This window comes from Orcinus orca, chromosome X (genome assembly GCF_937001465.1).
Source record: "Orcinus orca chromosome X, mOrcOrc1.1, whole genome shotgun sequence".
In the NCBI taxonomy this organism is placed as follows: domain Eukaryota; kingdom Metazoa; phylum Chordata; class Mammalia; order Artiodactyla; family Delphinidae; genus Orcinus; species Orcinus orca.
The window spans coordinates 33,090,598-33,118,192 of record NC_064580.1 but is presented as its reverse complement, the minus strand read 5'-3'; the positions used below and the strand labels follow the sequence as shown (position 1 = coordinate 33,118,192).

At 34.6% G+C, this 27,595-nt stretch overlaps 1 protein-coding gene across 1 annotated transcript in view; it reads right to left on the bottom strand.

Moving 5' to 3' along the window:
* The window catches only part of CFAP47 (cilia and flagella associated protein 47), a 541,109-nt gene that overhangs the window by 30,303 nt on the left and 483,211 nt on the right, over positions 1–27,595 (bottom strand). The window contains 2 exon segments of the mRNA XM_049704952.1: positions 1,065–1,159; positions 3,047–3,206. Of these exon segments, the coding sequence (XP_049560909.1) occupies positions 1,065–1,159; positions 3,047–3,206 (255 nt within the window).

Genomic DNA, 27,595 nt, shown 5'->3' with positions numbered 1-27,595 from the left:
TTAGTTATGTGGATTTTCACTCCAGTTAAAATTAAACTACACAAGGAAATATATAATCTTGGCCTTCCTTTATAACCAGTGTCTCTGGGGAAATGCTGTTATTCACAAGCAAAACTGACTATTTTCTCTTCTAAGTGTGGTGACATAATTAGTATCAGTAAAGACTAGCTCTTTTTCACTAGCAAAGATTGGTATTGGAGGGAGAAGAAAAATTCAAAATTTCAAGACTTCTTTTAGCTTATCTGTGTTGCTCAAGGTGGAGATCAAAAATAGATATCCCTTTGCTGTGCAATTCAGTGATTCTTAGTTATGAAAAACTATGCCTAGAGCCTGGTAAGAGGCTGGGATACTAAATTTCACCTTATGGTTATCTAAGAGGAGTTGTGATTCTTACGCTGACCCTGGGAACAAAACAGGAAAATAAAAGTATGCAGAAGAAGTGAGAAGAGTGTTGGGGAAAGAGAACATACAGAAACTTGAGAGAAGCCTGGAGTATGTGGAGAAAAAAAAGGGTCATTGAGGGAAAAAAAGGCATTTTAAGAGTAGGGATTTTATGTTGCATGTGTGGTGGCCAAGCCCACCTCCCTAAAATCTGTAGTACATTCTGACTGGTTTTTGGAGAACACCATAAAAGTTTTGTATCTGGGACAACTAATAGAGGAATCATTGCCCCCATGAGTTACACAGAAGCTGGAATATGGTGATTAAATGTGATCCAAGAACCCCAGTACCCAGGAATCTTACAGATCTAGCACAGGGCTCTGAGCATATCAAAGAATATGAAATAAAGGGGTCTGAATTTAATGTTATTTCAATCTTAGTTGATTTGTAGGTTTTACCAACAAGGAAGACAACAGGAAATGGTATGGTTTTGTGGAAAGATCATTGGACTTATTGTTAAGAGACAAGATTCAGTCCTAGCATTTCCACCAATAGGGCTAGGTCACTTTACAACCTACTTTCTCTGGACCTGGATTTTCTTACTTGTACAAAGAAGAGATGGGATTAGAAGGCCTCTAAGATACCTAAAATCCTGGTGTTCTCTGACTCTAAGATATACCTACCTTGGGGGAATTTAGGATGTGGTGCCTGTGGGAATCCAAGAATAGGGTATATCCAGCATATTCCTGGGATTTCTTCACTGTCTATCCCCAAAGCTCTAATTAGAAATTAAATTATTAAGAGTGAACAAAAGCATAAACACTTTCAATATTAGCATGAAATGACATATTTTTTAGTAACCTAATGGTGTTTTAGCAAAGCTTGTGAATTTAAACTTTGGCAGAGAAAAACTAAGTATGAAATACAAAACATTTTCTGCAAATGTTGATTTTATAACCATTTCAAACCAAACCCTGGTAAACTGTCACAAAGAAAAATGTAATACAACCATTGTAAGATGCAAGTTAAAACTGAAGAACTTTTTTCTCTACATTCAAAGGTTAGTACAGCAGTTGGCCCTCCATATCTGTGGGTTCCGAATCCACAGATTCAACCAACTGTGAAATTAAAATATTAAAAAAAAAAAAAGGGCTTCCCTGGTGGCGCAGTGGTTCAGAGTCCGCCTGCCGATGCAGGGGACGCGGGTTCGTGCCCCCAGTCCGGGAAGATCCCACATGCCGCGGAGTGGCTGGGCCCGTGAGTCATGGCCGCTGAGCCGGCGCGTCCGGAGCCTGTGCTCCGCAACGGGAGAGGCCACAACAGTGAGAGGCCCGTGTACCGCAAAAAAAAAAAAAAAAAAAAGAAATTCCAGAAAGTTCCAAAAAGCAAAACTTGTATTTACATAGCATTTACATTATATTAGGAATTATAAGTAATGTAGAGGTGATTTAAAGTATATGGGAGGATGTGCATAGGTTATATGCAAATACTATGCCATTTTATATAATGGACTTGAGCAACCATGGATATTGGTATCTGCAGGGGTCCTGGAATCGATACCCCATGGATTCTGAGGGATGACTGTATTGGTATTTACTGATGTGACTAAACTGATTAATCAGAAGTAATACAGTTTCCATATTATGTTCTAAACTGGATGGGCAAAGCACAAAACACAAAAAATACCATTAAGTACAGGACTTCAGAAAGTTATCAGTAATTTACTTTTGGAGGCTACCAGTTAAAAGAAAAAGGGCATTTGTAAAATTATTCTACGTCCATCATACACCATCAGGAGAAAAGCAATACTAGAAAATGATTCTGGTCGTTGTTGAAAACAGGCTTTTCTTATGAAAAATGGAACATAAGACACGACAGGCAGGACCAGCTTCATGGGCATGTGACGTATGCAAGAACTCCACACTTGGAATTGCTCATGTTTGTTTAATGTCTTGAAATTCTTAATACTTTTTGAACAAGGGCCTCCTCATTTTCATTTTACCCAGATCACGTCGGCAGTCTTGATTGCAGGAGTGGTAAAAAGCATGGGAGAAGGGACTCTGAGCCCACAGGAAAGAATTTTCTGAATGTGAAGAAGAAATATGCACATATAGGACAAAGTAAGAATTTCTTTTTAATTAATAAGGTTTCTAGACAAGTATTTAATTAAAATTATAAAAGCAGAGAAAACATTTAAATTTTGCATCATCACTGGAATCTGCTTAAATTTCAGCGAAGCAAAGAGGGGACAAGTAACCTGCATTCTGGCAACGACAGCACACCCTAGTCATGGCAGTATCTCATCAGGACGTCATATACCTGGCACAGTGCCATCACTTGGTGAACACGAGCATCAGAAGTCCTATGCTTTGCCCAGACAAGCTGTTCCAGGTTGTTCTCTAGACACAGACTCAAAAAGGAGTCCCTCTGCATGTATCTGACTATGATTCACTGATACGATACTTAGATTGACTTGTTCCTCACTCTGAACTTCAAATCAGCAACGATATATACAAACCCATATATCAAATATATTTTCCCCCTCTGACCATGTAAATTTGAACACTTCATGAACTTCACATTGCATAACATATAAAAGAAACCGATCATATCAATGCCAGTCAAAATGAAATCATGTTCCTTCAATGTGCTATGTAAATGTTACCTTTTCACCTCTGTGTGCAATTCTTTAAAATTGTCAACAGGCCACCTTTCTCCACTTGCCTTCTTCATTTGAACAATGACCATTGTTTTTTGTAATTTCATAACCTGGGGCACAAATAACACCTGGATATCTACAGTCCCTTTAGGAGGCAATGCAATTCCTGTAAAAAAGAAAAACACACACACAAAAATAAGTTTTAATGTGGTAAACGTTTTTAGAATATAATTTTAACCACAGAAAGTAACCTCTCCTTACTGATGACCTAAATTTTTTAAAATCACTCCTGAACAAAAAATACATTATGCTAAATTATAAGTGCACTTCACTGGCTTCACTAATTTTCCTCAAATGTCACCAAAATTCTTTAAAAAACACATTTTATCCTGAGCCAAGGAGGTTCTCCTGAAGAGGCTGGAAGAATTGAAGAAATGTTGATAGTGATGGCTTGAGTTTCCCAGAGTGATTAAAAAAAACCCATAAAACCCATGGATCTTTTCAAGTCTTACCACATTTTGCATAAGGCAAAGTACAGCAATTTCTGACCCTTTCATTTCTTTGCATATTTTTGTTCTAGACCATAACAGCTCCATGTTTCTGCTTGGAGCCCCAGAATTGCTACCAGTAAACTGTTCATTTCTTTAACTGATTCACGAAGGAAGCCAAAGCTTATTTGTGAAAGAAAGGGGCATCCACTTCAAGTTGTAAAAATCAGAAGACAGAAAAACAGACAGCAATTTCTTGTGTTCTAGTGAATTCGAATTTTTCAACCTTTGCTTTGAATAAGTACCACCTGCGAAAAACTTGTTAGACATGGAGCTTGCTAAGGCCCAACTACAGAGATTCTGATTTGTTCAGTCTGGGCTGGGACCTCAAAGCTGCGTACTTAAGTAGCAGCTCATGAGATCCAGAAGCAGGTGATCATGAGACCATACTTAGAAAAAAACCCTCTATCTACTGGACGAGTAGTGAGCTTCTAGCCATTTGTAACAGTGAAGATTTCCAAGTGATCGGTGTCTTCCTTTATTTTGAAGAGTAACACTCTTTACAAGAAAATGGGATTACTGACTATATTTTAAAAATTCTTTGTTATAAGATTGATGATATTCAAAGTCATTTTGTCTCAGATGAGAATACTGTACTAAACTATTAAGAACATCAAGAAAGAAAATAGAAAATGGCCCCTCTGCAAAATATCCCAACTCAAAATTCTTATAAATTTTCAAATTTTAAAGTTTATTCCTTCAGGAAATGAAAATTTTCTAAGGTGTACTGTCATACTTAACAATAACTAGTAATTAATATGATTACGAGTTAATATTTATTCACTACTGATTCTATGCCAGGCTCTGTGCTAAGTATTTTTCACACAATTATCTCATTTCATTCTCAGAAAATCACCATAAACAAGTGTTATTATGTTTCTCATTTTAGAGATGGAGATACTGAGACAATTTGGTTAAACAACTTGCCCAACGTCCCAATGAAAGATCATGTTGTTTACTAAGATATCTGAAAAATTTCTATCTTCAATTTTGCCTTTATGAGTTCTGTATTTTCAACGAATCACTGCATTCAAATAAGTAAAAACAGCAAGAGCCAGAATAAAATAGGATAAAGAGCTGGAATATGATAAAAAAAAAAAGCAGAGCTGAGTCAAATAAACCATACATTGCATCTCCAAGGAAAAGTTTAGAAATGATCATTTACCCTTACAAAAGTATATTACCACTAAAAATAGATTATATTATAACTAAAAATAAACCCAGACATTTAGATGGTGTAAGGAGTCAAGACAAAGATACAAAAGGGTACTTCATTGCTAACATCATGCTTTCTTATAATATTTGAAATGAAAGATAATGCTATAACCAATAAGCTCATTTAATTAAAAATCTAGCAGGCTATTTGTGGCTGTAACTTTTTACCAGTCTACAAATAGAACTATAGTTCCCTATTGAATTCACCATACATTTCTTTAGCTACTATTACATGCTTAAATAGTAAGTCACTGCAATGTTAATAAACTTCCAAGAAATCACTGAAACTTAGCAATGAAAAGAACTTTGAGAATTTATCAAATTCATTTCATGTCTCACAAATATTTTATATTTTCTGTGGTTTTCCCATCGTCCTTTGCAACACTTTGAGTAGAGACAGGAAAGTCGTCCACACTTCTATCTTATAAAGAATCTAACCTATGTTTTCTTCTAATAGCTATATATTTTCATCCTTATAGTTAAATACTCAATCCACTTGTAATTTATCCATATGTAAGGAATGAAGAATGTATCCAATGTTGTTGATTTTCTATATGAGACTAATTATCCAAAAACCACTTATTTAAAAGTTCAATGATTTGAAATGCCACCTACACGGCATTTCCTTATATATTTTGGTCTTTTTCTGGAGTCCCTAGATTCCTCTTCATGTGTAAGTACCACACTGTTTTAATTATAGATGCTTTATTTTCTACTAGAACTGTCTCCTCCCCCAGCTCATTTTTTTAAAAGAATTTTTCTAAATTTGGAATGAACAGTTAGCTCCAAGAAGGGGATGGCCTGGCAAACAGTTCTTTTAATGGGATTGCCCCACATTTACGCTTTAGGGATCACTGACATTTTTGTCCATTCACGATCTATTCAAGAGCAAGGATATGGCCTTTATTTTTCTCACTTGAGCATTATATTAGGTGCTTCTAGGTTCTTGGAATAGGTTTTCAGCCAGTGTTAGTGTTCAGTGTTGCTGGAGGCTCATTTCAGCATCTTCATATGTGTTTAGCAGGAAGCTGGGAGAAACCACATCAGTTGTTTCTATCTTCTGACTGGGAAATGTAGCTAGTGTGATGATTACTAAATCTATTAGGTTAAACAATCTAGTAAAACATATTCTAAACTCAAAACATTTTCTAAGCTTATCTTTTTCTGTTTTACTCCATTTCCATATAGTAACTACACAAAGTAACTACAGATGTATTTACTTTTTTCTATTACAGTTACCATTCGGGGATTCAAAATGCTAATAAGTATCTAGGGGGAAATATGCACATTTTATTTTACATAATTGATTTTAGGTACTTATATAGTTTATGAGAGAAGTATACATTATTTATATAATTTTGAGACCTGATAATACGTCATGTTTAGCATCTGAGAAATATTAAAAAGAGTGGCATTCAATGTATTATTATTATTGTTATTTTGCTTTTGAAATCTGCTATGGCCTAGCTGCACTTATTATTCAAATTTTATTCAGTGTATTCTAATACTGCTATTTTGACTGCTCTTTTGATCAAATGTAATAGAAATATTTATGCACTGATCTCCAATTTGAAATATAGAAATTGTACAATACTTTAATGGAATGAGGTTACTTGCCTTCTTAGAAGAAAATCTTCTCAAGAGCATAAAGTGAGCATAATACTCATTTTAGTAATGAAAATATTTCATTTGGAGAGATTAATTTTTAATCACTTTAGTGGTATTACACTACTGCTCCCCACAGCATAATTTCTAATATTTAGCATGGAATTAGAAATAGCCCATGTCAGGAAATCAAAGAGATACTTAAACATTCTAGCTCCCTAAGTGATGCTATTATTTTTGTTATAGTGGTTTCTTTAATTAATTTATTTATACTTTTGTCAAATGTCTATTTATTTGTTTTAACTGAAGTACAGTTGATTTACAATATTGTGTTTCAGGTGTATACCAAAGTGATTCAGTTATACGTATATATGTGTATATATCTATATTCTTTTCTTTGATTCTATCCCATTAGTTTATTACAACATATTGATTATAGTTCCCTGTGTTATACAGTAGGACCTTGTTATTTATCTGTTTAATATATGGTAGTGTGCATCTGTTAATCCCCTACTCCCAATTTATCCCTCCTCCATCTTCCCCTTGGTAACCATAAGTTTGTTTTCTATGTCTGTGAGTGTCTTTCTGTTTTGTAAATAAGTTCATTTGTACTATTTTTTTTAGATTCCACATATAAGTGATATCATATAATATCTGTCCTTCTCTGTCTGACTTACTTCACTTAGTACGAGAATCTTTAGATCCATCCATGTTGCTGCTATAGTGGTTTATCTTAAATAAGAAAGCAAGCTTTTATTTCTAAAACATCAAGTCATCAAGAATGTGACTTTTCATCAACCACTTTCACACATGAAATGTGTGCACTTTCTACTTGAATACTTTATATTTTCAATAACTGATTTAATAATCTTTAAATTATCACTAAAAAATAGAACAGAATTGTTAATGTGGTAGTTTGGAGAAGAGTCCTTTCATTGGTTCTTTAGAGATATTATAGGCTGAATTATGCCCCCCTCCCCAACTCATATGTTGAAGTTCTAATTGCCAGTGTCTCAAAAGTGACTGTATTTGAAGTTGGGGACCTTTAAAGAGGTGGTTAAGTTAAAATAAGACTGTTAAGGTAGGCTCTAATCCAGTCTGACTGGTGTCCTTATAAAAAAAGGAAATTGTGACACCAAGACAGACACCAAGGATGCCCACATACAAAGGAAAGACCATGTGAGGGCACAGTGAGAAGGCAGCCAGCTACAAGCCCAATAGAGACACCTTAGAAGAAATCAAATATCTTGATCCCTTGATTTTGAACTTCCAGCCCCCAGAACTGTGAAAAAATAAATTTATTTTGTTTAATCCACCCAGACTGGTATTTTATTATTGCAGCCCTAGCAAACTGATACATGAAATTATCTTTCCTTCTATGTTATCTCAGAGGCTGAGGCATGGGATGCCACTGAACTTGCTTAGAGACTTTCTAATTCCAGGCTCTCAAAACAGGACAGATAGAGAAATTTGACTCTGACTGCCATTTGGCTGCTATGATCATGGAAAAGCTAGGGATGAAGCAGTATTCCCATCCAACCTGTATCTTGCTGACTGAGGTGCATGTATTGAATGGAAGCATCTATTGAAGAACAAGAAGGGCATTTCAGGGATGGAATTTTCTTCATGAAGGATTAGAGACTGCTGCTGCTTTACTCCTCCATCTTTTATAGAGCGAGCTAATGTCTGAGATTTAATAAAGAACTTGTCCAAAGAAGACACCATTAAAAGGACTAGTGTACAAAAAGTGAGCACTAAGTAGAAGGTCACATTTACTCGTATAGGTCATTGGGGAATAGATACAAATCCATGCTTCTTAGAAAAAAATGTTCAGTTTGAGACATATAATGCTTTTAAAGTAGATATTTGGGATTATTCAACACAAATATGATTGCTAAGGTAAGTTTTACATCATGAACTAAGCACCTGTAAGTTAAAGTTTTATGTTTGCTTTTTTAAAAATCTAAGAATACATTAGCAAAAAATAAACAAATAAAACTTAAAGGAAATACTGATTCCAATGTAAACATTCCACTGCTGGGTCAAAAATGAGTGAAAAGTCCACTATCAGAGCCTCCTGACCAGAGACACAGTAAAGGACAGAGTTTTCTGTTATTGAAGGCCTTCAAGCACATGCTAATAACCACTCACAGTGATGACCAAGAGAAGGGTTTTGAGCTTTACATTAATATTTAGAATATCTTAATGTGCCTTCCAGTCTTAATATTCTATGGTAACATTTTTCCTTATAAATAGAAAAGATAACTAAGGTTTTAAAAATTAATGTCAGGAAATTGAATATTTTCTTGGAAAGTAATTTTAATTTCAATTAAAATAATATCCCTTATTGATCAATTACCATATCTTCCTTGTTCTCTGCACTGCTAAGTTGTGTGTGTGTGTATGTAAAATCTCTCTCTTCACCTGCAGGAATACTCTATGATATAATGTCAAGCATTTGAGATTTACAAATTTAAATCTATGCTCTGATATTCATTAGTTCTGGGAAACTGGGAAAGTTATTTAAATTTCTAAGTGAGATTTTCCTCATATGAAAAAGGAAGCATATATACATATATATATATATATATACATATATATGAATATAATATACATATCAAGATTTTGCTATGGCAAAGGTACTATTTCAGATCCATCCAGATAATTCCATTTTGTACAGTATACATCGATTGTACACTGTTTTATTCTTTCACTTATTCATTCAGAAAATACTCTGTGCCATGCATTGTAATAAGGGATAAAATAGTGAAGAAAATAAATTCCTTGCTTTTCTGGATCATGCATTCCAGAATGTGTTGGGGGTGAGAAGTCAAACAATAAATAAAATGTATTATATGTATGGTGTTGTTAAGTAAAACAATAAAGAGTTAGAGAGTGATGTGGATGTTAATATAGGGTGGTCCAGGAAGGCCTCTCTGATAGGTGTCATTTGAGCAAAGCACCTAAGGAAGTCTGAGAAGCCTTGTAGACATCCATGGGGGGAATACTAAGATAGCAGGTGGCTATATGTGTCTGAATTTAAGGGGAAATTGAGGCTGGGACTATCAATTTAAAAGTTGTTTGAATTCACTTGTGACTGAATGAGAGCTCATCAGGAACAAGTATGGACAGAAATGAAAAGAGAAGACAGCACCTTGGGCCTCTGGGAATTCAGGGGATAGGAACAGGGGAGAAAATGCAAAAAAGACTGAGGAGGCCTTACTAGAGAGATAGAAGGAGAATCAAGGGAGAATTGAATCCTGGAGGCCAATTGTTTCCAAAATGGTGAGAGATCAACTGTATCAAGCAGAGCTCATGAGCAAGATGAGGATGCACATAGATGATTAGAACTGGCAGTGTTATGTTACTGATGAACTTCAAAAGAGCAGAATCGGGCTTCCCTGGTGGCACAGTGGTTGAGAGTCCGCCTGCTGATGCAGGGGACATGGGTTCGTGCCCTGGTCCGGGAAGGTCCCACATGCCGCGGAGCGGCTGGGCCCGTGAGCCATGGCAGCTGAGCCTGCACGTCCGGAGCCTGTGCTCCGCAACGGGAGAGGCCACAACAGTGAGAGGTCCGTGTACCACAAAAAAAAAAAAAAAAAAAAAAAAAGCAGAATCATCTGTAGACTGATGGGGAATAAAGTAAGATTAGCTTTTGCAATAACTTATAAGGGAAAATAATCTGAAAAAGAATCTATCTATCCATATCTATATCTATATATCTGAATCACTTTGCTGTACACCTGAAACTAACACAACATTGTAAATCAACTGTACCTCAATAAAAAAAAAAAAAAGAAAAAAAAGATAATGTATAAGAAATGAGGGCCATAAGTATAGACAACCTTTCAAGTTGTTTTGCCATAAAGAGGGATCAGAGAAATGGGATAGTACCTGGCAGGGATAAGGGGTAAAGAGATGCATGTCTTTTAACATTAAGAGGTATTATTGCATGCTTGCTATGTTGATAGGCATAATCCCACAAGAATTATTACACAGAAGACAGAGGAAAGAGCTGGAGAGCTCCACATAGTTGAGTAGGCGTGGGATTCAGTGAACAGGTAGAGGGCTGGCCATAAGAACACAAAGAGCTTTTCCAATGTAATGGGAGGAGAGGCAAGGCACATGGATGAAAATAAAATCAGGCTGATCGAGCTAATGGAAGAACCAGACAATTAGATTCTGATTTGACTTTATATTCTTAATGAAATAGGAAGAAAGAATATCAGATGAGAGAAGGGGAGGAAATGCTGAATGTCAGTAGTAGTCATCAGGTTTCAATTCATTGCAGGAAATTTTACTAAAGGAAAAGAATGTGTCATCAAAAGTTCATCATTCACTCACAGTTTTATTTCTCTATCTCCTTTCTATCTATCCATCTCTACATCCATCAACCACTTTACCTATTGTAAAAGCCCCAAATTCTCTAAATCCTAAGAAGACATTAGTCCTCTCTCTGTTAGAATACTTATCTGTATTTCTGAAGCTAAGAAAATTGTATAAAATGACAGAAAAGAGAAATGGTACTGTAAGCCTTGGGTTCCATTTTACAAGCCCAGACCATATAAAATATTTTAATTAGTTCGATTTTCATTCTCTTCATAGAAATATTCTAGTGGTAGAAGTAGGTCTAAATTTCAGGTTATAGAGATTTTTCTGAAGGGCAGGCATCCAGGCATCTTTGCATAACAAAAGCTATAGCTTTGTGTTTTACAATAAAATCAGCAGCTTCACTGACTAGCTTAGAAATCTGCTTGCTTTATGCTAAAAATCATAATTACAAATCTGTCTGATTGGAACCTGAGCTCATTTGTGTGGAAAATTGGTCATCTGACATAATAGGAAGGGAAATTTTATAAAAAACATGAAATTATGCTCAGCTGTCAACATAATTTAATCAACATTCATCACAATTATCTGGAGACCTGGGTATGCTTTACGTCAGGCAGCAGCACACATTAAATGCCACTAAACACTGAATTCTTGAAGACATTTTCCAATTCACAAGTAGCAACGTTTAAATTGAAAAAACATTTTTTTCTGCATAAAATATTTTTATTATTCATTGCCAAACTGCATGATATATGTTAACTAAAATCAACATGAGTCTTGGGAGCATGTGTGCAAGGGTTGGGTGGAGACTGTTAATTATATACCTGATTTTCCTTTGCAAATTCGGTCACATTCAATCTGTTCAATGTATCATATATTAAGTTTATTTTACAACGCTAAAGTTAAATATCAGGACTAAACTATACATTAGTCAGTGATGTATTAATTAAGACTTTTGAGTAGAACTACATAATGTGTATATTCCTTTAAAGTTTACAAATTACTGCTTCATTTTATTCTCCTGCATATCCTTGGTAATTGGTGTATAACAGTCTCCATAAATGTTTCTTGAATAAATATAAGAAAAAAATAAAATAAAAAATAAAATAAAATCAACATGAGACATAGCAATTATCTCTCATAAGGAAAAAAAATACGTCTCTTTTCTAAATGCTTATTTAGCTCTAATTATTAACAATCACATAAATTATGTATATTTTATCTTTTAAAAAGTAGATATTATAGATACCAAACATAGTGTATATCATTATCCTTCTGATTATTCTCTCTTATTATAATATGATATAATCCTTATCCATTATAAAAACATTTGAGATAATTATAAACATGCAGTTGTAAGAAATGAAAGTATGCTTTACTCAGTTATCTCCCATGGTAACATCTCGTAAAGCTATAATGCAATACAAAATCCAAAATGTTTACATTGAAATAGTGAAGATATAGAAGTTTCATCACCACAAGTATCCCTCTGGTTGACCTTTTACAGACATCCCTGCCTCCCCCACTACTCTAACCCTGAATACTACTATTCTCCATTTCTATAATTTTGTCACATCAAGAATACTCTATGAATGGAATCATACAGTATATAAATCTGAGGGACTGGCTTTTTCACTCAGAATAATACCCTGGATATTCAATCAAGTTGTTGTACTTATCAATGCTTTGTTCGTTTCTATTGCTGAATACTACACAGCGGTATAGATATGACACCGTTTGTTTAACCATTCACACTTTGAAGGGCATCTAGGTTGTTTTCAGATTTTGGCTATTACAAATAAATCTGCTATGAACATTCATGCACATATTTTTGTATGACATAAATTTTTACTTTTCTGGGATAAATTCCCATGAGTGTAATTGTTGGATGGTAGGGTAATTGCATGTTTACTTTGATAAGAAACAACCAGTTTTCCAGAATGGCTATACCCTTTTACATTCCCACCAGCAATGTATGAGTGATCCAGTTTCTCTACATCTTTCCTAATACTTGATGTCACTATTTTTTATTTTAGCCATTCTGATAGGTTTGTAGTGAAAACTCCTTGTGTTTTTATTTTGCATTTCTCTAAAGATTAATGATGTTGAACATCTCTTCATGTGCTTATTAACGATCAGTATATTATCAGTATAGGTGAAATGCCTATTCATATTCTTTGCCCATTTTCCAAAAATTGTATTATTAGTGAGTTTTCAGTATGTTTTATATATTCTAGATACTAACCCTTTGTCACATATGTGGTTTGCAAACATTTTCTCCCAGTTTATAGCTTTCCACTTTATCGTCTTCTCATGGGCTTTTACGGAGAAAAATATTTTAGTTTGATGTCCAATTTATTAATTTTTCCTCTTATGGAATTTTTTATTGGTTAAAAGCAAGAACTATTTGCTTAGCATTGTGTCAATTTTTGCATAAAGTCTGAGCATCCTGGCTGGAATTGCATTAAACCTATAAATCAAGTGGGATAGAACTGACATCTTTACTGTATTGAGTCTTCCAATTCATGAATAGAGTGGATCTCTCTATTTATTTAAATGTCATTTGATTTTGTCATTTTCAGCATACAAGTCCTGAACATGCTCTGTTAGATTTACTTCTAAGTAATTTATTTATTTGGAGAGATTACAAACAATATTAGATTTTAACTTTCAGTTTCCATATTTTCGTTGGTAATATATATAAATACGATTGATTCTTTGTGTGTCGTTCTTATTTACCATGACCTTGCTGAATTCACTTAATACTTCTACAAGCTTTTTTTTTTTTTTTTTAAGATTCCTTGTGATTTTCTGGTAGATAATCATGTGATATGAAGATAAGGACAGTTCATTTCTTTCTTTCATTCTATTTGCCTTTCATTTTCTTTACTTGCCTTATTGCACTGGCTGGGACTTCCAACAGTATGATAAATGCTGAGAGTGACATCCTTGTGTTGCTCCCTATTTTAGAGAGAAAGTATTCAATGTTTCATAACTGAAGGTGACACTATATTTTCTATACTGAATGACCTGTGATTTTTTTCCTTTATTCTTTTTAAGAGAGTAGATTACATTAATGAAATTTCAAATGCTCAACCAGCCTTTACATTTGGAATAAATGCCATCTGCTCATGGGTATATTTTTTTGTTATATATTTTGATGGGTTCATTTTATTAATATTTGTTGAAGATTTTTGTGTCTAATTTCAGGAACAGTATTAGTCTGTAGCTTTCTTTAATTGTGATGTGTTTCTAGTTTTTGTATCAGGGTAATGCTGTCCTCATAGAATAAGTTGGAAGGTGTTTTCTCGCCTTCTCCATCTTGGAATAATTTGAGAAAGATTGGTGTTAATTCTTTTTTACATGTTTGGTAGAATTTGCCAGTGAGGCCATTTGGGCCTAAAGATTTCGCCTTGGAAGTTTCCCAATTATTAATTTAATTTCTTTAATAGATGACTACTCATATGATCTATTTCATCTTTGGTGGATTTTGGTAGTTTGGAATTTACGAGAAATGGATCAATTTCTCCTAAGTTGTTGAATTTATGTGTTTATAGTTGTTCATAATACTGCCTTATTTTTCTAATGTCTTAGGTTATCTGTAGTGATGTTGCCATGGGTTACTTGAACATATTTTAGGATTGTAACTGATTTACAGTGTTTTTGAGTCTATCACTTCATACAATTTTCTTAGTTGTTTAAAATGGTAATTCAATATACATACGCAACTTACTGCTTTCCATAGGTATCAATGTTTAATTTGAATGAAATGTATCAATATGTACCTTATGTTTTAAAATGCACTCAGGATTTGTTTTAATCAGGTATGGTGAGACATACAGACACAGAAATGACTGTCATGAAGAAAGAAGTTTTATACTCACATATCCCTAGGAACGGGAGGCATAGCATGCCATGCAGGGACACATGGGGAATCATCAAAATTAGTCATGGGGTGAGGGAATGGCCAAGAGCTTTTACTGTGGTTTTCATGGGAAGGCTAAGCAGGTTTAGGATAGAGGGTATTTTCCTTACGATACATCACAAATTCTAGAAGATGGTGTGGTAAAGTTTTAGGATTTAGAAAGGAGTGAAAGTTGTGGTAAAAAAAAGAAAGTGGATGTACACTGCCACAGGGGATATGAATGTTGAGAATGAGGGATGACCTGGAAGAACAGGTGCTCATATGGTAACAGATACAAAGAAGGATAAATACATACTTATATACTTCCTGATGAAAGAAAGATAGATGGTGGTGGTAAGATCTCACACTCGCACTATGGGGATGAGACTTTAGAGATGGAAAAGAACGGATAACTTAGCAAATATACATTACATATAAGGATTTTCTAATGGCTTGAAAATAATCCATCAATTATTCAACATTCTCTAACTACCTAAACATAGGCATATACTTTGCTATATGTAAGCTTAGCATTCTTACAACTCAAGTCTCATAAATAACAAACTAATGCCAAATGCTGAATTTGCTAACATACTCATGAATTGAGTGCTTGTCTGCAAGACAAATGTCTCAGCGTCTGCATTTTCCTCCTATTAGTTTCTTCCTGATAAGAAGTTTTGATAAAGATTACGGTACCATTTATATTTGATAATAAGATAAATAACACTCAAAGTTGGCATCTTCTGCTGTTATCGAGGGGATAGGGATTTCAGAACATGCCCACTTGCTACAGGAAAAGAAATCAATTAGAGCTACAAGAATTCAGGAAGAATACAAGTGGCAAAAGGTAATGAATGGTTGTGCCTAGTCAAATTGGGGAAATCCTAGAATGGATATTTTCCTAAAATGCATTCACCATATTTCTTTTATGAGTTAACTGAAAAAACAGAAATCTAATCCTTTCGTAAGATTAAATTTTGACTTGTCCACAGAGCTGGTGACAGTAGAGTTTCGACTGTGTACTCATGTCCTACACATGGAGACCATGACAACTTATATCCATCTGATTTTCCTTTTAGGCTTAAATATAAATAGGGGTGTCAGCTAAAAGAAGAAGAAAAAATAACAATTTCAGTTCAGGTGTAATTGGATTTTTGACATATCAGAGCTCTGATTACATCTGACAGATGCATATTGATTTTCATTTTAAGCTCTTCTTCTCCAACACACTTGGTAATTTCTGGAATTTTTTGCTTTAAATTAAATAAAGGTTTGAAGTGATAGAAGATTTTAATTAACTTCACTGACAATGTAATACCTACTCTGGAATTGGAGTCTGATATTATATTTTTTCATACAAAATAAACATAATGAGAAATATCATATTTATGTAGCATAAAGCAGGAATTTTGTTTTTTAGAATGCACCAAACAGGTCATAAGGTATGGCTTAAAACATGTTCTCACTTGTCAGAGTCTAAGAATTAAAACAAAAATGTGAAGTCTACAAAACTGCATTGTTTCTCATAAGTGACCCAAATGTGCTAAAGCTGTCACCGCCGTTACTCTCTCTCCACACTGTATTTACAGCTTCCATCTCTTGAGGCTCTTGCATAGAAGCTAATGCATTGTATGTTTTTCCATACCCGTGGATTCTGTGCCAGTGATCTTCAATAGTCTTACCCTGATTTCTTCTCTATCTCACACATGTGGATAAATGCCCAATGTTAAGCATGTTTTATGTTTTCCCCAAGACAGGCACTTGATACTTGATCCAAACATAAAAAAAACATCATTAGACCAATAAAATGTGAAAGAGTATATTCCATTTACAAAACAAAATTTCACTCTCTAACTAACATCCTGTTGTATTCCAGAACTAGTAGAAAAGTATATAATTGACTTTTCATTTTACTTCTGAGCACTTTTATTCTAAATTTTTCTTTTTTATGCCTTATCTAGCACCTAAAGAAAAAAGGGTTCCATTTTTTAAAGAAAATATTTTAAACTTAACATCAAAATTAGCATAATTGTTCCAAAACAATTATCCTGATCCTATATAGATCAGTTTTTATTAATGTTACCAACATAAAATGATAGAATCTTTGAGTTCTAACTTAATGGTCCTCATTTATAACCTCCCAACGAGTGTAGCAACATATTGTAAGAAGTCTATGCAAGACAGCCCCTCAGCAACCATTTGGACCCATCATCTGATGAGGAGTTCCTATTTCTTATGGTACTCAGTTCCTTCATGAAACAAAATTAGAGGGTTTTTCCTTGTTTGAGCCCCTAGTTCCACTGCTTAGAACTAACCAGTCTCTGGTTGAAGTTCTGCCCTCAGCAGGGATACAGAAAATTAAACTCTTGTCTTCCACACTTGGAGAAACTATTTTTCGAAGCTCATTATAATTTAACCCCTCAAGCACTAGACCCAGTTCTATATGTTTGCCAGTATTTTGCTAGTTATTCAGATTTTCAAGGACTTAACATCCTGACTATCTTGTCTCTGCTGGGTCCTTTACTAGGCGTTCCAAAACCGGTAAGCTCAGCTACGTGTTATATTTCACCTATGATGAATGATTTCCTGGATCTCTAAATACTGTCCTTGAATTTCTAACTCCATGGACTACCTGCCCATTAGGACATCACCACTTATACCTAGATTATAACATGTTGTCTGTTGCTTTATCCTTAATGCAAGATTTTCCAGATTTCCAATTTCACTCTTTCCTAACAGGTATAATTATGTCTGGTTTCTGCAGCACCAGTGTAAATTCAATCAAGAGGTCTAGTTGGAGGTTTTGGCTACAAGTAGAATTGTCTAGCTATTTATCAGGTATTTACTAGCCATTTCCTAAGATATGACAAAGGATCCTTCATCAAGCAATATCCATGCAAAGAAGCAATCTATTTTCTAATATCTTAAAAGATAGCATGTTTAATAGACTCAAATTATCTAGGTATGATCTAATTAGTTCATAGCAATTACCTATATTCTCATACCTGAGAAAAGCAATTTTACTATCATGATTGAAATTTACTTTACATTTGTAGATAATCTTACTACAAAGTATGTTATCAAGAATGAAGGGACTTCTCTGGTGGTGCAGTGGTTAAGAATCTGTCTGCCAATGCAGGGGACACGGGTTCGAGCCCTGGTCCGGGAAGATCCCACATGCCGTGGAGCAACTAAGCCCACAAGCCACAACTACTTAGCCCGCGTGCCACAACTACTGAAGCCCGTGCACCTAGAGCCTGTGCTCAGTAACAAGAGAAGCCACCACAATGAGAAGCCCGCACACCGCAACAAACAGGAGCCCCCGCTCACCACAACCAGAGAAAGCCCGCACGCAGCAACGAAGATCCAACACAGCCAAAAATAAATAAATTAATAAATTAATTAATTGAAAAAAAAAGAAAGAAGTAAGCCAAACCCAACAATGTGCTCCCAAGCCACACACCACATATTCAATTTATGCTACTGGTGCTTTGAACCCACACGTGAGACATTCTGATCTCCAAAATACTATGTCTTGAAGACCACAGTCAAACATTGTAGAATATTGAGATTAATTATACATTTGGTATTCTAGCATACTGACTTTCTCTTCCTGTTTTTTGTAATACATAAAGTTGCTTAATAGTCTATGGTTTTACGTAAGACATAGATGACATGGACTCCAACAAGACTCTGTCAGCAATTTATTATAGCCATCAGTGCAGGTTAATTCATGCATTCACTTTTTCCCTTCAGTAAGGACTTTTCTAGCCACCCTATTCAAAACTGCACCTCCAACACTATGACTGTCTTTAACCCCTTCCCCTGCCTATTTTCTCCCCCCCATCCTATTTGATCATTGTCTGTCTCTTTCCATGAGCATGTAAATCCCAGGAAGGCAGAGATTTTTGTATATTTGGCTCCCTGTGTATCTACAGAACTTAGAACGGGATCTTAGCATATGGTAGTTCTTAATAAATATTAGTACTTAAATGGATTCAGCAAGGAACTGTTCTAGTTGCTGCGGATACTGTAGGAAATGAGACAGAAAATATCTCTCGCATCATGGAACTTAACTTCTAGTGGAGAAAAAGAAGAGAATAAATAGATAACTGCATAATAGATTTCAAGTTAATTATTTAGGGAGAATTAGTGGAGTGTGCTTTCAGAGCAAACTTCTCTAAAGAAGTGATGTTTAGTGGAGGCTTCAAGGATTTGGAGAAAGTTAAACAAGAAGTTGCGTAAGAGTGTTGCAACCAGAAGTGTGAGCAATGTAAAAGCTTAAATAGGAATTGGCTCAGAATGTTGATACAGTCAGTAGCTCAGTGAAGGGTGGGAAAGAGCAGAGAAGGTAAGGTCAGAAAGAAAAGCAGGGACCAGATCATGGGGGGCCTTTCTGACCTCACCTCCTAATGTTAAACTGGAAAACATGGGAAGGTTTTAAACAACATAGTGATACGACCCAATTTTTGTTTTACAAGAAATCGCTCTGTCTTCTGTGTGGAGATTAGAGTATGGTGTATACGACTGAAATACAGGAAGCAGTTGCAGTAGTTCGGGTGGTATAGTCTAGGGTGGAGGTGCTAAAAAGTGATCAGAATGAGATATATTTTTATGGCTTTGCTATCAGTATTTACTCATGGGCTGGAAATTTGCAATGAGAAAATAAAAGAAATCAAGTATGACTCCTAGGTTTTTGGAAAGATAAACTGGATAAATAATGGTGCCATTGACTAAGATGAAGAATTATTCGGGGAATAAACTAGCATGGGTGAGGAGACAGGTATATCAAGCATAATATTTAGTAAGAGATACCTGTAAGATATCCATGTGAAGATGAAAACATGCAGCTGAAACTCAGGAGGAAGTTTAGAGTTGGAGATATAAATTAAGAGGCCATGTATAGATGGTATACACAAGGCTGAAAAAAAAATGTCCAGGAAGATATTATAACTGGGGAAGAGACTGGGATAAGCCCTAAATCAAGCCAACATCTAGAATTCTGATAGCAGTTAAGAGACAGAAAAGAAGATTTAGAGGAACTGAACAATGACATCGGAGGAAAACTAAAGCCAAGTGAATATAACATTTTAAGGAGAAAAAAAGACAACTACACCAAAGGCTACTGAGAGATAAAGTAAGATAAGGACATAGCACTGACCTACAGATAAGGAAACATAAAAGTCGTGATTTCCTAGACAAAGGCAATTTCAGTCAAACTGTCAAGACTAAATCTTCACTGAAGTGAGTTTGAGAATTGGAGAAAAAGAAGTCAAGACATTCTGTACAGCAAAGGAAACCATCAATAAAATGAATGGCAACCTACTGAATGGGAGAAAATATTTGCAAATCATATATCTGATAAGGGATTAATATCCAAAATATATAAAGAATCCATACACTCAATGGCAAAAACAAAAAACAAAAAAATCCCATAAACCCCAAAAAAATCTGATCACAAATGGGCAGAATATCTGAATGGATATTTTTCCAAAGAAGACATACAGATGGCTAATAAGTACATGGAAAGATGTTGAACATCACTAATGCAAATCAAAACCGCAGTGAGATATAGCCACATGCCTGTTAGAATGGCTATCATCAAAATGATATGAGATAACAAGTGTTGGTGAAAATGTGGACAAAAGGGAACCCAACACAATGTCCTAAGTGCCCACTGATGAATGGATAAAGAAAATGTGGTATATACAATGGAATAGTATTTAGCCATAAAAAGGAATGAAATCTTGCCATTTGCGACAACATGGATGGATCTCAAGGGCATTACACTAGGTGAAATAAGTTAGAGAAAGATAATACAATATTATCTCACTTATATGTGAAGTCTAAAACAAAAACAAAAACAAGCTCATAGATACAGAGAACAGACTGGTGGCTGCCAGAGGGGGGTGGGGGGGCAAAATGGGTGAAGGGGGTCAAAAGGTACAAACTTCTAGTTATATAATAAATAAGTCCTAGGGATGTAATGTACATCATGGTGACTATAGTTAATAGTACTTTACAGTATATTTGAAAGTTGCTAAGAAAGTAGATCTTAAAAGTTCTCATCACAAGAAAAAAGTTTATTTGTAACTATTGTGTGGTGACAGATGTTAACTAGACTTATTGTGGTAATTATTTTGCAGTGTATACAAATATCGAATCATTGTTGTACACCTGCAACTAATATAATTTTATATGTCAATTATATCTCAATTTAAACAAAGAAGTAGAGACAATGAGTATAAACAACTCTTTCTAGGAATTTTACTTCAAATAAGAAGACAAAAATGGATTGGTAGCTGCAGAGGCCAAAAGATCAAGGTGTTCATTTAAAATATATTAATATTATAACATGCTGGTAAGTACTGTGAGAATCTCCAGTCAATGGAAACACCGTAGATATAGGTGAGATGAAAGATAATTGAGAGGTAAGGTTGTTGTATAAATTAGGAGAGGTGGGATCTGGGGATCAAGTGGAGGGGCTGGCTTGTGACAGGAGCACAAACCATTTGGCCCTAGTAATGGGAGTAAAGTCAGAGTTTTTTTTGTTTTGTTTTTTTCTTTTTCTTTGTCCTTCAGCGATAATCAGCTATATGTGTGCAAATGTAGAAAGGGCAGAGAGTTAGTGTCTGATGTAGCAGACTAGATCATTTTTCCTGATAACTCTTTATTATAATTATATAATTATAATTTTACTCCTCTTTATTATAATTATATAATCATGGCCATACTTTTATGTTTCCCATGTTAAGGTAGGGAAAATATATCTCCCACTTCCACTGATATTAAACATACATTAATTTGAACAATGGAGTGTGGGTGTAGGTGAAATATGCAAATGAGATCTTAAGAAGTATTTTGTATTTCCACTTGCCCTCTTGTGCCTCTTCCAGCCACAATAAGAACATATTCTAGGTATGTTCCAGAACGAGTAAACCTATCGAGCAGTCCTGAACCTGAGGCACAATCTAAAGAAGAGCTGCCCAGCTGATCAGCAGATCCATGAGCAAGAAAAATAAATGTTTCAGGTTATAAGACATTGACATCATGGGGTTGTTTGTTATGCAGTTTTAATGCAGCAATTACTGACTAATTCACCATGGCTGTGGTTCTGCCTAGTGAACAGAAGGAGGAAGATAGACAAAAGAGTTGAAAGCATAAAGAAGGAAGTGACTATAATGACAGACAGAAGGTTCTGACCCTTCACAGAAGTTTTGGCTATAAGTGTTCAATATACAAAAATGCATGTACTTGTCATCACAAAGATCTTATAATGGAATTTGTCCAATGCCTTGTGGAAAATGAAGAACATAATTATTACATATTTCTAAGATGTAAGAGTTTAGTAAAATAAAATTAGGTTAATGTGTTAGAACTTGCTCTTAATCTACCCATGCTGTTATTACTCTTCATGTTTGTTTTTATTGTAAATATTCTACATGATTTTAATGATATGTCAATAACTTTTTTAGGAATTAAAATAGCTGTCTAGCCTTAGAATTCTCCTTGTTCTACTTTTTGTATGGTAACAACCAAACTCAATTTATCATCACAATATCATCCTAAATTTACTTAACATAAAAGACTCACATAATCTTACAGAAATTATAAAACATGCCATAGATTTTTAATAATAAAATTCAAAACTCTTTGGTGTTTGGAATAATTCCAGAGATTATATTATCCAACAGACTTTAAAAAAATTTTACTCAGAAATGCACAACTATAAAAACTAAGACAGTAACATTGGTACAATATGATTAACTAACCTACATACTTAATTCAGATAACATCAATTATTTCACTAATGTTATTTTATATCACAGGATCCAGTCCTAGATTCTACATAACATTTAGATCCCATGTCCCCTGAGTCTCCTTCAATTTGTGAGTCAGCCTTTCCTTGTCTTTTATGACCCTGACACTTTTGAAGAGTACTGGTAAGTTGTTTCATAGAATACCCCTCAGTTTGAGTTTCTCTGATGTTTTCTCATGATAAGATTGAGGATATATATTTGGAGGAAAATACCAGAGAGATTATTTTCCCTTCTCAGTGTCCAATAGTCAGGGGATACACGGTGTTGATATATTTTATTACTGGTCATATTAATCTTTATTATTTGGTTAAGGTGATATCTGCCAGGTTCTCCAATGTAGACTTAGTATTTCCCCTTTGTTTTTAATAAATACTTTGTGGAACTACTTTGAGATGGTGCAAACATTCCCTTTTTCTTTGAATGTTCACCTTCTAATTTGTTCATCCGTCAGTGGACCTTGTTTGTACCAATTATGTATTTAGTACTTCTTCAAGACCCTAAAACATCCATTTGACTATATTTGTTTGAATCTAAATCTGAGTTTTCTCTTCTGTTCATCTGACCTCTATGCCTGTTTAGCCAGTACAAATTAGTGTAGTTTTTAGGTCCACAAAGGATAATTATTCAAAAGTTTCTCCAGCCTTGTCTGGAGTGCCAGTGAGTTTTTAGGGGGTTAAGCTTCTAAGAGGGTAACACTGTCCCTCTATCTTAAGCCCTTGGGATCTTTCTACTCCTTTATCAGTGCACATTCAGTATCCCAGTTCTCCAAACTTCTTAGCTGAACTCTTCTTACAAGTGTGCCACTGTAGCTTTATCCACAGATAAAACTACTTTGCCTCTAGTATCTCTCTGCAGGTACCCAGTCCTTGTTCAGATTTTGAGCCAACCGATTGCGACTTTAACTCTGATTTTTTTTTTTTAAATTATAACTTTTCCATTTTCCCGTCTTTTCATTGTTGCTATGAGTGTGAACAGTGCTTTTTTCCAATGCTAAACATTTAAACATTGCTGAGCAGACATGCAAATGCCAAGTGACAGATTTTTAAAATGAGAAAACTTAAAAGGTCTAGAAGACGTCTCTTGTCTAATTGGTGGCAGAGTAGAGTTCACAGTAACCATATCAGCAAAACACTATTTATATGAACCTTTTACTGGGTCATTAAAATATTTTATTACAAAGAAACTTTCTCTGAAACATATTTCTCTTAAATGGTATTTATGATAATGGAATTTTGTTTATACAGTGATACCTAAATATGTACTAATTTTTAATCCATTTTGGTCTGTTTCTCTTCTGGAGATACTTATTTTCTGAAGTCATATTAGTAAAAACTGTTTTAAATGTAGCAGCTTTTATTTCTGGATGAAATGGATTTTAACTGGTAAGAAATTATTTATATATTCTTCTAAGATACTGGTGTTTTATACTTCACTAAATATCCATGAATAATAACTGAGAAAACATGGTTGTTGTCATTAAAACTATTAAATTCTAAAATACAAATCCTTTGAGGATGTAACTTCTAGTGATTATAGCAAAAATTCCAAAATTAGAATAACTTCCATATTAATAATGAAAGCAGTAGCAACAACAATAAAAGCAAAATTATTATCCTATAAATTTGTATATCCTTCTACATGTATAAAATGCTTTGAGACAGAGTTTTGGCTTCACATTTATTATCTAGATTAATGCTGAATTAGAATATTGTCATAAATCATCACTAGTATAACTCATATTGCTTAAAGATATACTTTCTCATTTTGAGGATTATGCATAATACTTTATATAAAAATATAACAACATAAAAAGAAGAAAAATTGTACATTTTTATTCTGGAGAAGGATTTTGGCTTTCATTCACTGGCAATAATATAACTGAGTTGTAACTATGAAATCCTCTCTTGAGAATTTTGTGAAGCCATTATGTGAAAATAAGCATTTAAGGTGAATGGTAAGTGTCAGCATTTAAATATTATAGACTGGTAATATAACAAGAAAAATTAAATGACTTACCAAAAGCACATATAAAACTGTAAGAATTACTGTTTTAAGATGGATTAATATAGTCAGTGATAGAATTGTGTTCTTACTTCCCAAATATCCTACGCTGATGATGGGCTATATTTTATGCAACATCAAAATTAATAATTTATATTGCTGGTTTCTATTGTGTCATATTGAGAATAGAGAAAGGGACTAGCCGTATTAGATATAAATACAATGCCACAAAAATCACAATTTTAAAAAAGGTACTGGCTAGTTATAACCAAATTAATTAATGAAGCAACATATAGAATGACCATAAAGAGATCTGGAAGTATGTATTTATGAATATATTATCTTATTAACATATGCATCAATTAATTAATATACTAAAATACTGAATATATTAAAGTTAATATACTCAAATATGCATCACTATATTATAATCATCATAATACATCTTCAAATAAATTAACTTATAAATTATTATTTAGTTATATAAATTTTAATAATTAATATATAATATATAACTTATATATTAATGGTGTTTCCATTCAGTGGGAAAGGGCTGGTTTATTTCACAAATGATACTATCACAACTTGATATCTAGCTAAAGGAAAAAAACAAATGGGAAATTTTGCACACCAAATATAATACAAAGATAAATTCCAGATGAATTATATATTTAAATATATTTTTTAAACTCTACAAGTCTTGCAAAAAAATTTACTAGTCTATTTTCACAACGCTTGAAGGAGAAAATCTTTCTAACCAAGACAGGTGACCCAGGGAATATAAAAGACAGGACTATTTAATCATAAAATTGCAAAAAAACTTATGGGAAAAATGCTACAATCAAACATAATAAACAAATAATAGATTGAAAGAAATATCTCTCAGTGACATATCAAAAATGTTTTTTTAAATTGAATAGGAGGGAACACTCTCAAATTCATTCTATGAAGCCACCATCACCCTGATACCAAAACCAAAGAAACCACAAAAAAAAAAAATTATACACCAATATTTTTGATGACTATAGATGTAAAAATCCTCAACAAAATATTAGCAAAATGAATCCAACAATACATCAAATGGATCATACACCATGATCAAGCGGGATTCATTAGGGGTTGCAAGGATGGTTTGACATACGCAAATCAATCAATGTGATACACCATATCAGCAAAAGAAAAGACAAAAACTACATGCTCATCTCAATAGATGAAGAAAAAGCATTTGACAAAATTCATATTTTTTTATACTGTTAAAATGGCCATATTACCCAAAGCAATCTATAGATTTAATGTGATCCCTATCAAAATACCCATGACTTTTTTTTTTTTTTTTTTGCTGTACGCGGGCCTCTCACTGCTGTGGCCTCTCCCGTTGTGGAGCACAGGCTCCGGACGCGCAGGCTCAGCAGCCACGGCTCACAGGCCCAGCTGCTCCGCGGCACGCGGGATCCTCCCGAACCAGGGCACGAACCCACGTCCCCTGCATCGGCAGACGGACTCTCAACCACTGCGCCACCAGGGAAGCCCCCCATGACATTTTTAATAGAACTAGTAGAACAGATAATCCTAAAGTTTATATGGAACAACAAAAGACCCAGAATTGCCAAGGCAATCCTGAGGAAAAAGAACAAAGTTGAAGGCATAACCGTTCAGACTTCAGACTATACTACAAAGCTACAGTAATTAAAACAACATAGTATTGGCACAAAAACAGACACATAGATCAATGTAATATCAATAGAACAGAGAGCCCAGAAATAATCCCAATCCACACAACTATGATCAATTAATCTATGACAAAGGAGGCAAGGACATAGAATAGAGGAAAGACAGTCTATTCAACAACTGGTGTTGGGAAAACTGGAAAGCTACATGTAAATCAATGAAATTAGAACACCCCCTTACATCATATACAAAAATAAACTCAAAATGGTTTAAAGACCTAAATATAAGACATGACACCATAAAACTCCTAGAAGAGAACATAGGCAAAACATTCTCTGACATAAATCATAGCAATATTTTCTTAGATCAGTCTCCCAAGGCTAAAGAAATAAAAGTAAAAATAAACTAATGGGGCTTAATCAAACTTAAAAGCATTTGCATTGCAAAGGAACCAATCAACAAAATAAAATGACAACCTATGAAATGGGAGAAAATATTTCCAAATGATGTGACTGACATGGCATTAATCCCTAAAATATACAAACAGTTCATACAACTCAATGTTGAAAAAATAAACAACCCAACCAAAAATTGGGCAGAAGACCTAAACAGACATTTCTCCAAAGAAGACATACAGATGGCCAACAGGCACATGAAAAGATGCTCAACATAGCTAATTATTAAGAAATGCAAATCAGAACCACAATGAGGTATCACCTCACACCAGTCAGAATGGCCATCAACAAAAAGCCTACAAATAATAAATGCTGGAGAGGATGTGGAGAAAAGGGAACCCTCCTACACTGTTGGTGGCAATGTAAATTGGTATAGCCTCTATAGAAACAGTATAGAGGTTCCTTAAAAAAATAAAAATAGAGGTTCCATATGAGCTAGCAATCCCACTGCTGGGCATGCATCTGGAAAAGATACAAACTCTAATTCTAAAAGATACATGCACCCCAATGTTCATAGCAACACTATTTACAATAACCAAGACATGGAAACAACCCAAGTATCCATCAACAGATGACTGGCTTAAGAAGATGTGGTTTAGGGGGCTTCCCTGGTGGCACAGTGGTTAAGAATCTGCCTGCCAATGCAGGGGACATGGGTTCGAGCCCTGGTCTGGGAAGATCCCACATGCCGCGGAGCAACTGAGCCCGTGAGCCACAACTACTGAGCCTGCGCATCTGGAGCCTGTGCTCTGCAACAGGAGAGGCCGCAACAGTGAGAGGCCCGTGCACCGTGATGAAGAGTTGCTCGCCGCAACTGGAGAAAGCCCTTGCACAGAAACGAAGACCCAAAACAGCCAATAAATAAATAAATAAATAAATAAATAAATAATTTTATTTTAAAAAGAGGAAAAAAAGATGTGGTTTACACACACACACACACACACACACACACACTAGAATATTACTCATCCATAAAAAAGAAAGAAATATTGCCATTTGAAGCAACA